A 15,715-nucleotide genomic window follows, 5' to 3' on the forward strand; every position below is an offset into this window, starting at 1 on the left:
GTGTGGCTTAAAAAATATATTTTTTGTCCAAACTAAGAAAATTAGTCCAGGGTACAAGCGGCCGAAATGGGTTTCCTCAGGAGGGTAGCTGGCGTCTCCCTTAGAGATAGGGTGAGAAGCTCAGTTATCCGTGAGGAGCTCGGAGTAGAGCCGCTGCTCCTTCACGTCGAAAGGAGCCAGTTGAGGTGGTTTGGACATCTGGTAAGGATGCCCCCTGGGCGCCTCCCTAGGGAGGTGTTCCAGGCACGTCCAGCTGGGAGGAGGCCTCGGGGAAGACCCAGGACTAGGTGGAGGGACGTCCAGCTGGGAGGAGGCCTCGGGGAAGACCCAGGACTAGGTGGAGGGACATCCAGCTGGGAGGAGGCCTCAGGGGAGACCCAGGACTAGGTGGAGGGACATCCAGCTGGGAGGAGGTCTTGGGGAAGACCCAGGACTAGGTGGAGGGACGTCCAGCTGGGAGGAGGCCTCGAGAAAGACCCAGGACTAGGTGGAGGGACGTCCAGCTGGGAGGAGGCCTCGGGGAAGACCCAGGACTAGGTAGAGGGACGTCCAGCTGGGAGGAGGCCTCGGGGAAGACCCAGGACTAGATGGAGGGACGTCCAGCTGGGAGGAGGCCTCGGGGAAGACCCAGGACTAGGTGGAGGGATTATATCTCTAACCTGGCCTGGGAACGCCTCGGGATCCCCCAGTCGGAGCTGGTTAATGTGGCCCGGGAAAGGGAAGTTTGGGGGTCCCCTGCTGGAGCTGCTGCCCCCGCGACCCGACCCCGGATAAGCGGATGAAGATGGATGGATAAGAAAACTAGTGAATTTTCTGAATCAATGCTTTGAAGACTAAAACAATGAAAATGCTTTCTGCTGGGGCGGCCTCTAGCTCCCCCAGTGAGAGCGTCCCCCCATGTTGGCTGAGTCCTGCAGCGGTGCGGGTTCTAATCCGACCCGCTGCCCTTTGCTGCGTGTCCTTCCCCCATCTCTCTCCCCTTTTCATGTCTATCCACTTTCAAATAAAAGGGAAAACCCCCAAAACATTATCTTAAAAAACATAATGCTTTCTGCTTGAAACAATCTTTTTTGTTGACAGAACTGTGACACACGCTTTATGAAATAAACCTCAAATAGTTCAAACTCTTTTATTAGGAAGTGGTTTTACAGTCTTTCAAAATAAAACATTCATGCGACAAAACTTCAATGTTGGATTGAACAGAAATAAGTGGCTCCAGATGTTTCCATTTCCATTAGTATTCTCTATCAAAACTACGTGTTCTTCTGATGTTCCTGCTGCAGACATTTGTTGAAATTAATTCAAACTCTTCAAAGTTCCACAACAAGAAATCGGAAGAATAAAAGAATCCAAGTCAGTGTGTTGTTTATGATGTCGTGTTCGCCCACGGATCTTTCCCCGTCTTCTCCTGGAAAACAACGTTTCACGTTCAGCGGTGTGAAACCAGCACACTTTAAATCATGTGTAAAAGTGATTTTAAAGAGTTTAACTAGGGCTGTCAAACCATTAACATGTTTTATCACAATTAAAAATCTATTATTTTGCATTTCAGAACAGTTATTAAGTCCATATTAACAATGAAAGACGTTCTTACCAGAGGATCTTAACTGGGAATCAAATGAATGCAAAGAAAGTGACTTTATGAAGTTTATTATTTATTTACTGTAAACAAATGTGTGAATCTGTCATTATTGTACAATTCCTCCAAGTCCCTAACTAACTGAGATGTAACACTAACAACCACCGTTAAGGCAAACGAGCGGAAAGTCCAGCCAGAGTCCATCTGGTGTTTAGTAACTCCTAAATAATGTAGATTCCTCACTGACGTCCAGTGATCAGCGGTTAATGAGACAGAGTTTGGACTCTGCAGCAGTTCCAGTGTGGCTGCTTTCTCCGTGTCCTACAGGCTGTGTGGGGCTGCTGTCCCCCCCGACGTCAACGAGACGGGTCAGAACATGCCAACCGTAGTACGTCTTTAAGACCTGAGTCCTCTACATGCTGACAGGTCTGCAGTTATTTGCCACCCATTTTGCAAGAGCTGTAGTCATTTTTTTGGATTTGGTTTCATCAACAGGTCGGCGAGTAGCACTCTCTAAAATACTGCTTAGCCTGAGTCCGCTAGCATCAACCTGAGTCACGTTAATTAGCTCGTAGCTGGTAGCTCCAGCTTGACGTGCTTCGTGATATTTTAATTGGCTTTACACAACGTGCATATGGCTTAGACTTGTCTCCGAGCCGTCCGGGAGGTTTTTTTTTAAAAGAAAAGCGCCATCAGAAGTGTGTTGCTGCTGTCTTTCTCCGTGCCGGCACGCGATTAATACGATTAAAATAAATGAATCGCATCGCGATTAAGGCGATAACGCCGACAGCCCTAGTTTTAACCTACCTGGTACTTCCTGTAGTGCGTCAGGCTTCTGCAGTGCTGCAGTTTGGCTTCGTCCTCATCAGCGTAGATCAGCTGACACAAGTTACAGAAGTAACCAACAACCGGTCGAATAAACTCCGCTCCTGGAAGAAATATAAGATAATGTGCATTCATATTTGCACAAATAGAAAATAATTTTGAACTATGAACATTGAACACTGAGTTTTTTCGACATAGAATACTATGACCTTTTTGTTTTAAACTTTCGACATTCATACTATGACTTTCTATGAAATTTTTCAACATACTACACAATGACTTTTTTTTTTACTTTTTTCGACATACATAGTATAGTATGTCGAAAAAAGTCTAAAAAAGTCAGTCATTGTCAAGTCAGAGTTTTTATGACTTTATTCAACATACTATATTAGAACCTTTAATGACATTTTTGGACATACTATACTATGACTTATTTCAACATACTATGACTTTTCGATATACTATACTGTATTTGACATTTGTATTGGGGTATACTAAATCTTTTTCTGGAGTACTAAATAGCATGGTGGTGGTCTGGGTAGTAAAGCTCAGGGAGTCTAAAGTCGCTTTTCCATCACGTGGTACCTGCTCGACTCACCTCGACTCTACTCGCCTTTTTTGGTTTTCCATTACGAAAAAAAGTCCCTGGTACCTGCTAACAGGTACTTTATTTAGTACCACCTCAGTCGAGGTTCCCAGCGAGCTGAGGCGATACCAAAAGGTGACGTGAAAGTGACAGACGGGGGTGTCCTGAACAAACCCCCCATCTTTAAATAGTTCAGCCAGCTGTGTTTATTTCTGCTGCCTCCAGCTTCATCTGAAACTAAATGTGTCTTCTGGCAACAACAACACACCTTCCACGTTCTGTGTCGCGTTAGGTCACGGCAGTTTCCTGCGGCGCCGCTTGTTTTCCAGTTCTGCGGAGGCTCCAGGCAGAGCTTTCTCCGTAGCCACGTACACACACACGTGGCCGGCTCGACGCACGCACCAGCACACAAGTATAAACATCAGGCCACTTACATAGGCTACGGAGAAAGCTCTGCGTGGAGCCTCCACAGAACTGGAAAACAAGCTCAAGTGGCCTGATGTTTATACTTAACGACCAGCCACGCTGAGGCGGTACTAACATCTGCAACGGAAAACGGACGCACAGTGTCGAGTAGAGTAGAGGTGAGTCGAGCAGGTACCATGTAATGGAAAAACGCCATATGTTCTTACCAACAGGTCTGGTGGGTTCCTGCAGCTCTGCAGCGCCCCCTGCAGGTCCAGGCTCTTGCTCCGAGACCTGCAGCTCTGCAGCGCCCCCTGGTTCAGATGGCTCCTCCTGAACTTCAGGGGACTTTTGAGTCTTGTCCGTGTCTGGAGTCTTTTTGCCTTTACATACGTCCTCCTTTGGAGTATGTTTTTCTTTACACCCATCTGTCTCTGAAATCTCTTTGTCCTCACACTCGTCTTTCACTTGAGACGTCTTGCCTTTACATACGTCCTTCTTAGACGTAGGTTTGTCTTTACACTCATCTGTCTCTGATATCTCTTTGTCCTCACACTCGTCTTTCACTTGAGACGTCTTGCCTTTACATACGTCCTTCTTAGACGTAGGTTTGTCTTTACACTCATCTGTCTCTGATATCTCTTTGTCCTCACACTCGTCTTTCACTTGAGACGTCTTGCCTTTACATACGTCCTTCTTAGACGTAGGTTTGTCTTTACACTCATCTGTCTCTGATATCTCTTTGTCCTCACACTCGTCTTTCACTTGAGTCTTTTTGGCTTTACACTCGTCCATCTCTGGACTCTCCTCAGTCGATCCTTCCTTTTCATGGATCTTTAGCTTTTCTTTCTCCGGAGTCTCTTCACTCTTCTCAGTGGCTTTCTTGTCTTTCTTTTTAGTCACTTTGGAGTCTTCCTCGTGGGTCCTTTTTCTTTTTAACGCCTTGTTTTCTGGACTGGTTTTAGACATGGATTCTTTTTCTGAAGTGGTTTTACTGCCCGAGTCTTTCTCTGGTCTTGTTGTGGTGGTCTTTTCTGACACGGTTTTGGCAACAGGTTCAGTTTCTGGAGTCTTTTTCGCTTCCGGCTTCTTCTCTGGAGTCTGTGACGCAGACTCCTTTTCTAAAGATTTTTCTTTGACAGTTTTGGATTTGGACTCTTTCTCTGGAGTCTCTTTAGACAAGTCTTTCTCTGGTGTGTTCTTAGACATGGACTCTTTCTCTGGAGTCTTCTTCGAGGAATCCTTCCTCCCCTTAGACTTCCTCTCGTCAGACTTGTCCCTGCTTCGTCTCTCGCTCTTCTTGCTGTCCTTCCTAACCTCCTTGTCCTCAGCCACTGGAACCGGCCAACTGTGTAGACTAGGGGTGCAAGAAAACATTGATATGTTTGAGTATCATGACATTGTGTGTTGAAAAGAATCGCCTTGCTTACAGTATCCAAAATATATGGAATAGGGCTGAGGGTCGAGTATTCTACTGATTATTCCATCGATTAATCGAAAAAAAAAACTAACGGAGCCCAACAGCCCCCGGTGATCCCCGAAGGCAACGCAAGTGGGGCCTGCATGCCCGCAGATGGGATGTATGTTACAGGTTGAGAGAAGTACACCCAAATTTTGAGAACAGCACCACTTGTGGCCGATCTGCTCCATATTGTGCACACAGCCTCAGAGGACCATGAGACGCACACGCGCGCACACACACACACACACACACACACAGAGTAAATGAGCAGAGAAATGTGAAAAGAAGAGGCGTCTCTGACCCGTCGCTGAGTCTCTGGTATTTGGTGGAGATGTAGGCACAGACTTTGTGGCCGTTGATCCGGACTCGCTCAGTGGCCAGCTCATTAACAACTCTCCGAGCCTCAGAAGAAGTCGACATCTCGATGAAAGCCTGAAACACACAAGAGATGTCATCATACGTAAACTTCATTTCTTTTCACATTGGTTTTATTCCCGCTCATAAAAACAGACACATTTTATAATCCAGTCATAACTTATTGGCTGTATTATCTCTCAGATGATACAACAAACAGAAGTCAAAACTAACTATACTTCTAACTGAACTGCTTTGAGGTGCACAAGTAGGGCGGTGTGTATCGCCACTGATTTCCCGAACTGAATTCCCTCTAATCTGCTGACAGGATTGATGTTTACATTACGAATTGACCCAAAAACAGTTACATGAATGTACTTTTTTATTTAAGATAAACACAATGAAGTGCAGCTCTACAGACTCCACAGTCAGTGAGTTTTGGAAGATGTCATTTACATATCTGGGCCCCATCTTGCACCTGGCGCAGCACAACGTCCGACCCAAGTATCTTTGCTAGTTTAAAGGTGCTGACACACCAACCAGACGGCCGACCGTCAGCAGTAAAGCCAGTCGGACTGATCAGTCAGGTCCCTGAGGTCCAAAAAAATGACTCAAAACACATTGAGGCGACGCCGACTTGAGCGAACGAGAAACGTAATACGCCTCCATAGCAGCAGGCGGCGCTGCTCTGTATTGTTTCCCAGAAAATTAAAACCGGCAGCTGATTGGACGAACGCGTCACGTGGGTCTGGTTTCTCCAGAAATTCAAAGCCAGACTGTCATGGCGTCTCGTTCAGAATACGATCTCATGTTGGATTCTGTTTCTGAAAACATTGTAAGAGAGAAATAGGCCGTGCAGTTGCTGAATCTGTCTTCATTTCAAATCAACGAAGGTCAGTTTGAAAGATCATCAGATTTTGAGAGACTCTGGTCACGCTCATCCTGCTCTCCGTTTCCAGGTGAGTCCCGACTGCCCTGTCTCTGACTGAACATGTCAGGTCGGCCCAAATGAAGGCCGACAGCTCCTCAACGGACGACGGCACGGACACACCGAACAGACTCGAGTCACCGACCTCGCCAGACTGTCAGATGGACGATTATCGGGTTGGTGTGTCAGCTCTCTAAGACCAACGCAGTTGTCAGTTTCCTGTCCATCGCCCACGTCGTTTAAATAACAAATGCACCTAACTATGCTCCCATCTGTTGTCCATGGGCGTGCTGGTCTTACAGGGAGGTGTGTTCAGGTGCATTCTGGGCGTGCTGGTCTTACAGGGAGGTGTGTTCAGGTGCATTCTGGGCGTGCTGGTCTTACAGGGAGGTGTGTTCAGGTGCATTCTGGACGTGCTGGTCTTACAGGGAGGTGTGTTCAGGTGCATTCTGGGCGTGCTGGTCTTACAGGGAGGAGTGTTCAGGTGCATTCTGGGAGTATTGCTATCTTGAGGCAGTGGGAAGTGATGGCACCATTGACCAACAAAAACCTGGTCTAAAGTCAATAACGCAGCATTTCATTGTTATTTTAACAGAGCATTAGTAAAATGCTCCTAGGCTCGTGCACAGCACGTGCACACTATGCTTGTTACACACACAGGGACGCACAGCAGCACACACACACACACACATGCAGAAGATTACAAATACAAATATTAATGTGCAGATCCTCCATCATAACAGCAATGCTCCAAGGTCCAAACGCGCCTGGCTTTTAAAGGGAATGGGAGATGATCTCTGATTGGTTGATTACATGTTACGCCCAAAACACACCTCTGATTAATGAAGACACTAAGGTCAACCCTTTAGAACCATGCGCCCGGCACACGGACACTTTTTTCCGCCGTCAAACTAGCAAAAGTGGATTTGGACACGCCCTAAACACACCTGCACCAGGCGCTTCACGCTGTGCCCTTACAGTTGTGTTCGAAAAATAATAGCAGTCCAACATCACTAACCTCATAAATCTAATTTTTGGGTAGAAATGATATTTCTACATGGCAAAAAAAGTGTTGTAGAGTCATAGAAAACCAACAGAGCCAACAGTCATGACATGCATGCTGCTCATTCTTTGTAATTGAATCTGTAATTGAAAGGGGCATGTTCAAAATAATAGCAGTGTTGTGTTCAATTAGTGAGGTGAGAAACAGGTGTCAGTTATGGCCCATATTTAAGGAAGGAAGGAAGCAAATGTTGTGCATGCTGGTTATAGTGCTTTTCACACTGAAATATTCAGCAAAATGGGTCGTTCCAGACAATGCTCTGAGGAACAGCAGACTTTGATTAAAAAGTTGATTGGAGAGGGGAAAACATAAAGTAGTGCAGAAAATGATCCAAAATCATTTCAAATGCCTTTGAAATGGCATCCAAAGCCTGAACGACGTGGGAAAAAACGGTCAACTACCATTCGAATGGATGGAAGAATAACCAAAATAGCAAAGTCTCAACCAATGATCAGCTCCAGGAAAATCAGAGAAGACTTAAAGTTACCTGTGAGTACTTTTAGCATCAGAAGAAGGCTATGTGAAGCTAAGCTATCAGCTAGAAGCCCCCGCAAAGTCCCATTGCTGAAACAAGACATGTACTGAATAGGTTGAAAGTTGCCAAAGGAGAAATGATGCAGCATTCAGTGGACTGATGAGAGCAGAATGGTTCTTTTTGGGTCTAGGGGCCGCAGACAGTTTGTCCGACGACCCCCATGCACTGAATTCAAGCCACAGTACACTGTGAAGACAGTAAAGCAGCCAACCCCAATTAGCGGCCCGCGGGCCAAATCCGGCCCGCAAGAGCCAAATGTCTGGCCCACACTGACAGCATTGGTATTCACTTGTTATAATAAACATGAATTTAATATCCCCGGCTCAGCTTTATTTTGAAATTATCCCACACCTTCCACTTCACCTGTGGCCTTTACCGCGTGCATACGTAAGACGTGCTTCGCGCGCTTTGCGTACTCGTCTCCACTCAACTAGCTAGTGTAGTATCTCTCACACACAAACACACACACACACGCCGCTCGCCAGCTAGCCCTCTTTCATCAAAAGGACTGACCACTTCCTCACAAAAAAATATTAAATGCAGTCAAACCAACATGGCATTCGCCAAGATACGCAAGGTAGACCAAGAGAACCGTCAGTTCAAAACTGACTGGACTGAGAGGTATATATATATATATATATATATATATATATATATATATATATATATATATATATATATATATATATATATATATATATATATATATATATATATATATAGTCTCAGGACTGTGTACCTTACCCCCCCCCCTTTCCTTTGCAGTACTTATTTTATTACATGTTCATTTCTCCTGCGTACATGTTGACACTGAAAAAGGAGTTGCTTTCAATCTCGTTGCCACGTGTATAACGACGATAAAGGCATTCTATTCTACATGGAAACAAGACCTTTTAGGTGTGTTTCAGGGAATAGTTTCTGACCTTATTGCCTCTGGGGACCCTGTAAAAGTAGACGGCCGTCCCCAAACCTTTGACCAGATTGAGGAAGTTGGCGTCGCTGTAGGGAAGTGACGGGATGTGGTTGAAGAAAACCACTCGGCCGGACCAGGAAGAAGACTGCAAACACACAGAGACACAATGTACAACCGTAACGACAGTCTGAACCAGCACCAACGGCATTATCACATGCGGAGTTGTTCCGATACTTTCTAAAAACGCTGGCATCGTGAGTTTACGCATCGATCCGGAACCGCGTAACTTAGCCCTGAAGAAAATCTACCTTAAAGAAAAGTATTGATGTTTTTATTCCGTTACGACTGACTGTTAGTACATAATAAAACTAAGGTCTACGGCGTTCATTCTCTGCATTCTGGGTCTAAAAAAAAGAAAAAAAAAAGGGTTTTAACTGAGCATACAGCTGTTAAAACATAATATATATATTTTAAAGGCAGGGTTGGTAACATTTTCCAATATAGATTTATATTTACTGTTTGAAATGGTCTTCACACTCTGCCAGCAATAAATAACTTCTGGGCTCTGTAGCTGCCACACACACACACACACACACACCTCTAGCTGCTGTAATCCTGTACACCAATACGCCCAAGGAGAAGGTGGAAGAGGATGAAAAGGAGGAAGGAGAGGAGAGTCGACACAACACACTGAAACATCACGTTTTAATAGTATACGCGCGGCTGAAAACGTAAAAATATTTTATCAAATGTGCCTTTCGTTTAGACGGCGACAAAAAAGTGAAACCACCCTCCAGACTGGAAATCTTAAAAACACTCCACCGTCACGTTCCCGTCTAAAGAGTAAAAACGTACTCTGTGTGTGTGTGTGTGTGTGTGTGTGTGTGTGTGTGTGTGTGTGTGTGTGTGTGTGTGTGCATTGTTTGAAGCAGTAACTCCACCTCCTCGTCTGTCCAGACTGAACTGTCAGCTTTTGCTGTTCTCTTCGCCATGTTTTGTTTGGTTTTACTAGGGAGTGAAGTAGAAGGAAGGTTCTACGTGGGCGCGTGGACTTGGTGGCGTTGTGTGTCAGTGCTTCACACCGCCACCTAGCTGCCTGCCGTGCATACTACATGGAATTTCACACACTTTTGCGTCACCATATGCACCAGATTTCCCCCCCAAAACGCTCGTCTAAACGCGGAATAAAAAGTGAGAACGCAACGCCACTTTTGCGTTTTCTCTTCAGACTGTTTCCGTCTAAACACAGCCTCAGTGAGGACCTTTTCCTGCTTTTAAAGCTCTGGTATTGGATCTGTACTCGTTACCGGTTGATACGCAAGTTCAGGTCTCAGAATCGATAGCAGGAAGGAAAAAAACATCTCTGGAACATCTCCATTCACATGATGCCAATGTGTGTTAGTTACGTTTTATAAGCATTAATATTTACTACTTACTTTGTGTTTAGCTTTGACTTCTTCACCTGCAACAAACAGACCAGAAGATACAAATCTAACGGTAATGAAAACAACATTACTAAAAGACTATATGTTACATTTGATGATCTCTGCAGTGAGTCTGAAATGAAGGACTTTGCAGAGCTCCTTTCAGTCCCTCTGGGTTTACCTTTAACGTCTTGGGACTGGTCTTCTCCCAGTTCATCCAGAGTGATGCAGTTCTCCAGGTCGACTGGGAAATCTCGCTCCTTCTGGAGACCACACACACACACACACACACACACACACACAGTTGAGGACTAATCCATTCATCTTTGAGCTGTAGCCTGAAACTGATAAGTCTGGCAATGAGAGACTAACTAAAAATATTTAAATATAACTCGCTGTAGATACTTCAACTTCCTGTTGCAGAACGTAAGACTGACTTAAATATCCTGCAGCGTAAACTGCATTTTATTGCTCTTTATTAAAATGTGATGTTTCAGTGTGTTGTGTCTGTACCCTGTTATCTTCCAGCCGACTCTCCTCTCCTTCCTCCTCCTCCATAGATTCCTCCTCCTCTTCGTCCTCTTCCACCTTCTCCTCCTCCCCTTCCTCCTTTTCGTCCTCTTCCACCTTCTTCTTCTCCTCCTCCTCCCCTTCCTCCTTTTCGTCCTCTTCCACCTTCTTCTCCTCCGTTACTTTCTCCTGTTCGCCAGCCTCTCCATCCCTCATCTCCTCCTCTTCTTCTTTATCTGAAACAGACATCAGAACAGTTGTTTTAAAGGGCGACCTGCGTTCGCTGAACCCACCAGACTCCATGTAAATAAACAGTAAGTTTAGCATCTTTAAACACACTTCATTCAAAGTCCACAGAAACAAAATAAAACTATGAAAAGCCGTTTTTGGTCGTCTTTCCACTTTAACCAACCATCACAACTCTAGTTTTGATTGAAATAAACACATAGTTTACTGATTTACATGTGCAAACATGTTGGCTCTATAGACGCTAAAAGTATAGTTTTTCTAAATGGAGTCTGGTGGGTTTAGCGCTAGCGACTTCAGAGCTGTTTCTGGTTAAACAGAAAGGTCTCAAAGAGGTTTTTAAAGGTCTATCTCTGTAGGGATCCTTTCATAATGTTGTCAGACACTTAGAATAACAAGCAAAATAGGGTCCAGGTTGAAAATAAAACGAAATTACCCATTAAAATCTGTCTCTGTTGGAACATTTTCTGTTTTTCTTTTCCAGAACACAGCTTAGTTTGTAGTTCTACCTTGTTCAGGTGAGTCTATTGTGTCTGTTTGACAGATGTCTTCCTCCTCTTTTACATCAACGTCTCCCAGAGTGTCTACATCTTCATCCTCCACGCTCTCTCCATCCTCTCCGATCACCTCCATCCCCTCGATGTCGCTCTCCTCTGCAGACGACCTGCAGGGGATCACAGCCACGTTTTTACACACAAAGTCAGAGAAACAGCAGCCGGCTGTTTGAAACTACAGCTGTGCGAAGGACAAAAATATGCGATGATAATAATATATATATAAATAAATATATATATATATATATATATATATATATATATATATATATATATATATATATATATATATATATATATGTGTGTGTGTGTAAGTGTGTATATATGTGCTATATGTATGTGAATATGTACATAAATTAATAAGTAAATCATGAAATTGTTTTGTGTTTAATTAAAGTACAAACATAGAAAAAGTGGGTAGGACCAGAAGAGTTCTTTAACTTCTTCCTGCATCATTATCTGAATCAGTTATTGTGAAAGATATGTTTGCGGAGGATTGTTTTTGTTGGTTTTTCTTGCCTGTTCTGAAATAATTGCGCCAATGACGAAGGAAAAGCTATTGTGAGGCTCTAATTTAAACGTTTTAAAACAGGAGAAACTCACTCTGCTTCCTCCTCCGTCTCTTCTTTGTTTTCGGCTTCAGGTTTGGAGTCTCTGACAGGATCTGGATCAGGATCAGGATCAGTCCTGCACTCGGAGACTGAGGAGAGAAGTAGTAGAAGACGGTGATATATCAAGTCGACTTTATCGCCCGCTCTGCAATACATGCCAGACATACAGAGGAATACGTTTCTCTCGGAGCCGCAGTGCAGTAAGGACACGTACAACAAGTATAATATAAAAGATCAGTAATATATACAGTACAGTAATACATTCTAAATAGTGAAAATGTAACACAGACAAACTAAAACTAAAGCAATACAGGATTTAACGCTACGGTTGTCCGTCAAAAAATAAATGTCACACGACTAAAGCGTAAAAAAACATTTAAAAACCTGTCAAAAAGTGTTAATAATGTAAAAAATGTCCAAAAAAAGTCAAAACGTTGAATGCATCAAGTGCCAACTCAATTCTTGATTGGCCAACAGCACATTTAAATTAAGGGTGGGGGAAAAAATAAAAAATAATCGATACAGCACACAGGTAGTATCACGAATCGATACACAGACGCCAAGAATTATACATGTGTTGGTCAGTTTGTCTGCTTGACAATCCCATTTTGCAGCAATAAACTTGAAGTGAGATGAACAAACAGAGACATGGATCTTTTTAGATAAAACAGATGTTAAAGTTTCCTTTTGGGGACATCATTTGAAATTGGGAAAAATGTGAAGTTGGAAAAAAGGTCATGAATTGCAATATAGTCGCAGAATATTAGCCTAGAAATCTAGACCCCCCCTAGCAGCAGATGTAATCTGCAGCAGGGTCGTCTAGCAACTCTCTGTTGGTTTGCGAGCTGGAAAAACCAAACTCTGGTCAGGCCAATCACATCGTGTATAGAGTGGGTGGGCGGGGCTTATGGCTGCTGCTGCTGCTGGAGAACAGCGTCTCTGGAAGACTTGGAGTTCAGCTTTTCTTTGAGAAAAGAACAAAGAACGGCCCTGAAGTCATTCTTAAAAAAGGAAGATGTGTTCAGAGTTTAAAGTGTAATCTATCAGCTAGCCTTGCTCTGATTGGTTGGAGAGCTGTCCTATTGGTGCAGAGGGAATTTGAAAGACAACCGTTTGTCCCGCCCCTCAGATTGAGCTCAGCCAATGGGGAGTTCCCAGACCCAACATCTGGACGTGGGTCAGACCCAGACCCAACATCTGGACGTGGGTCTGCCTTGTCAGGCTAGCCGAATATTGCTTGTTGTTGTTGTTGTTGTTTAAAATCACAATAATATTGTATCGTGACATAAGTATCGTGATATCATATCGTGGGGCCTCTGGTGATTTCCCAATTCATTTAAATAAATTATGATGCGATGACGCCTTAACGGGCAACGTGGTTGTTATATTAACTTGCCCCGGGCACCTGTCTCTGCTGTTCATCTCGTTTTCTTACCCGTCGTCTCAGTTTTCTCTGGTACCCCCGGCTTTTCTCTGGACCGGTTCTTCCCAGAGTCCCTGCTGCGGGACTTTTCTCTGGACCTGGATTTAGATCTGGACTTCCTGTCTCTGTCACACTTTTCTTTAGATTTATCTCTGGACCTGGATCTGGTGTTTTCTTCTTTTGTCGACTTTTCTCCAGACTTGGACCTGGTTCTGGCCCTCTTGTCTCTGCCGGATTGATCCCTGGACTTAGAGCGGGACTCCCTGTCTCTGCTGGACTTTTCTTTAGATTTCTCTCTGGATCCAGACTTAGTGGTGGCCCTCTTGTCTCTGCTGGACTTATCTCTGGACTTAGACCTGGACTTCCTGTCTCTGCTGGGTTTCTCTATGGACTTAGACTTAGACCTGGACTTCTGGTCTCTGGACTTTTCTTTAGATTTCTCTCTGGATCCAGACTTAGCTGTGGTCCTCTTGTCTCCAGTGGACTTATCTCTGGACTTAGACCTAGACCTCCTGTCTCTGCTGGGTTTCTCTCCCTCCTCCTTCCTGTCCTCCTCTCTGTCTCTGCTGGGTTTCTCTCCCTCCTCCTTCCTGTCCTCCTCTCTGTCTCTGCTGGGTTTCTCTCTGGACTTAGACCTGGTCTTCCCGTCTCTGCTGGGTTTCTCTCCCTCTTTCTTCCTGTCCTCCTCTCTGTCTCTGCTGGGTTTTTCTCTGGACTTGGACCTGGTCTTCCCATCTCTGCTGGGTTTCTCTCCCTCCTTCTTCCTGTCCTCCTCTCTGTCTCTGCTGGGTTTCTCTCTGGACTTGGACCTGGTCTTCCCGTCTCTGCTGGGTTTCTCTCTCTCCTCCCTGTCCTCCTCTCTGTCTCTGCTGGGGTTCTCTCTGGACTTAGACCTGGTCTTCCCGTCTCTGCTGGGTTTCTCTCCCTCCTTCTTCCTCTCCTCCTCTCTGTCTCTACTGCTCCTCCTCTTCTTGGTCTCTGTCGTCTTGTCTTCCGTCTCTCGGCTAGGACTCCTCGTCCTCTTGCCCAAACTCGTTCCTTCTTCGTACCTCTTGGCTGAAGCGACCCGCCTGCAGGGAGAAGGAACCAGTCACAGTGATCAATAATCAAAACTCCCGGATCACAATCAGCCCGTCGCCCCCCCCCCGTCGTGCGTACTCACATCAGACTCTTGTATTCTCCGGAGAAGGAAACGTTGATGATTTCACTGTTGATCTTCAGGGCTTTGGAGGAATAATAATCCACCAGCTTCTGAGCATCGGGAGTATTTTTCATCTCTACAAACGCCTGAAAAACAAACACAGCTCATGTTACAGTCACGGTGTGGTACAACTACAAACACAAAGACCAACAATGAACTAAAGACCTCTATATCTCCTGCCTAATATGAGGAAAATATGCAATAGAGAGGAGAGAGAGAGAGGCCAGCCAGCGTGGTAACTTTATTGTGAATGGAGAGAAGCGAGAGGTGAAGTGAGGGAGAAGGAGAGAGAGGCAGGGCAGTTTTGGGCAGTGGTGGCCTAGGGGTTAAGGAAGTGAGCTTGGGACCAGGAGGTCACGGTTCAATCCCCAGACAGACAGAATCAAATCTCCACCACCACTGAGGTGCCCTGCACTGTGTGAATGTGACAGGTCTGGGTGAAAGAAAGGAGGCCAGGATGGAGAGAAAAGGAAGAATAAATAAGGAAGGAGGTAAAAAGGGAAGGAAGGAAAGACCACAGAAGAGGAAGTACGTAGGGAAGGAGGAAGGGAATAAATGCAGAGAAGGAATGATGTCACAGAGGAGTGAAGAAACTACAAAAAATCCACCTTAAAACAGACTTCTCCTGAAAACAGGTCAGTAATGAAATCACTTATGACATTTCACATAGCTTTAAAAGGAATACGCCGACTTACCTGGATAAATAAAAGGTAAAATGCATATGAACACATAAAACACAAACAAACCTGGTAAAATACGGTATGTGTCGGCACATTTTTATTAATTTGTTATTGAACCTTTATTTATTCAGGGGAAGGTTCACTGAGAGGAACACCCTGATCACATGAGTACGGCTAAAACAATATATAATATAGAAAGGTAACGCAGGTGCTGATCACTGGAGGTAGACTTGAAAATAAGAAAGTGTCGCACACTATTTGGAGAAGGCCTGAGGGCCAGAGTGTGCGACACATTCATCTTATTTCAGTCGACCAATGATCAGCACTTCACTACAACTCTGTAAAGTGTAAAAAAAGCACTATATAAATAAAATGCATTATTATTACTTATCTATCTTACAGTATATATTGTGCAA

General features: G+C 44.5%; 1 protein-coding gene across 4 annotated transcripts in view; it reads right to left on the reverse strand.

The window, feature by feature from the left end:
- Positions 1 to 1,113: 1,113 nt before the first annotated feature.
- The window catches only part of LOC144513679 (uncharacterized), a 29,612-nt gene continuing 15,010 nt past the window's right edge, over positions 1,114 to 15,715 (reverse strand). The window contains exons 10-21 of one of the 4 annotated variants that reach the window (XM_078244855.1): positions 14,581 to 14,705; positions 13,431 to 14,488; positions 11,988 to 12,084; positions 11,340 to 11,494; positions 10,588 to 10,820; positions 10,256 to 10,334; positions 10,087 to 10,112; positions 8,661 to 8,795; positions 5,159 to 5,289; positions 3,623 to 4,752; positions 2,387 to 2,508; positions 1,114 to 1,408 (exon numbers count right to left, since the gene is read on the reverse strand). In XM_078244855.1, coding sequence (XP_078100981.1) covers positions 1,367 to 1,408; positions 2,387 to 2,508; positions 3,623 to 4,752; positions 5,159 to 5,289; positions 8,661 to 8,795; positions 10,087 to 10,112; positions 10,256 to 10,334; positions 10,588 to 10,820; positions 11,340 to 11,494; positions 11,988 to 12,084; positions 13,431 to 14,488; positions 14,581 to 14,705 — 3,333 coding nt within the window. In that variant the 3' untranslated portion in view covers positions 1,114 to 1,366. Of the gene's footprint in view, positions 1,409 to 2,386; positions 2,509 to 3,622; positions 4,753 to 5,158; positions 5,290 to 8,660; positions 8,796 to 10,086; positions 10,142 to 10,255; positions 10,338 to 10,587; positions 10,821 to 11,339; positions 11,495 to 11,987; positions 12,085 to 13,430; positions 14,489 to 14,580; positions 14,706 to 15,715 lie in introns of those variants that run through there. The other 3 variants (XM_078244854.1, XM_078244856.1, XM_078244857.1) reach the window with 3 other exon arrangements.

The sequence above is a fragment of the Sander vitreus genome, unplaced genomic scaffold (assembly GCF_031162955.1).
Source record: "Sander vitreus isolate 19-12246 unplaced genomic scaffold, sanVit1 ctg315_0, whole genome shotgun sequence".
Lineage (NCBI taxonomy): Eukaryota > Metazoa > Chordata > Actinopteri > Perciformes > Percidae > Sander > Sander vitreus.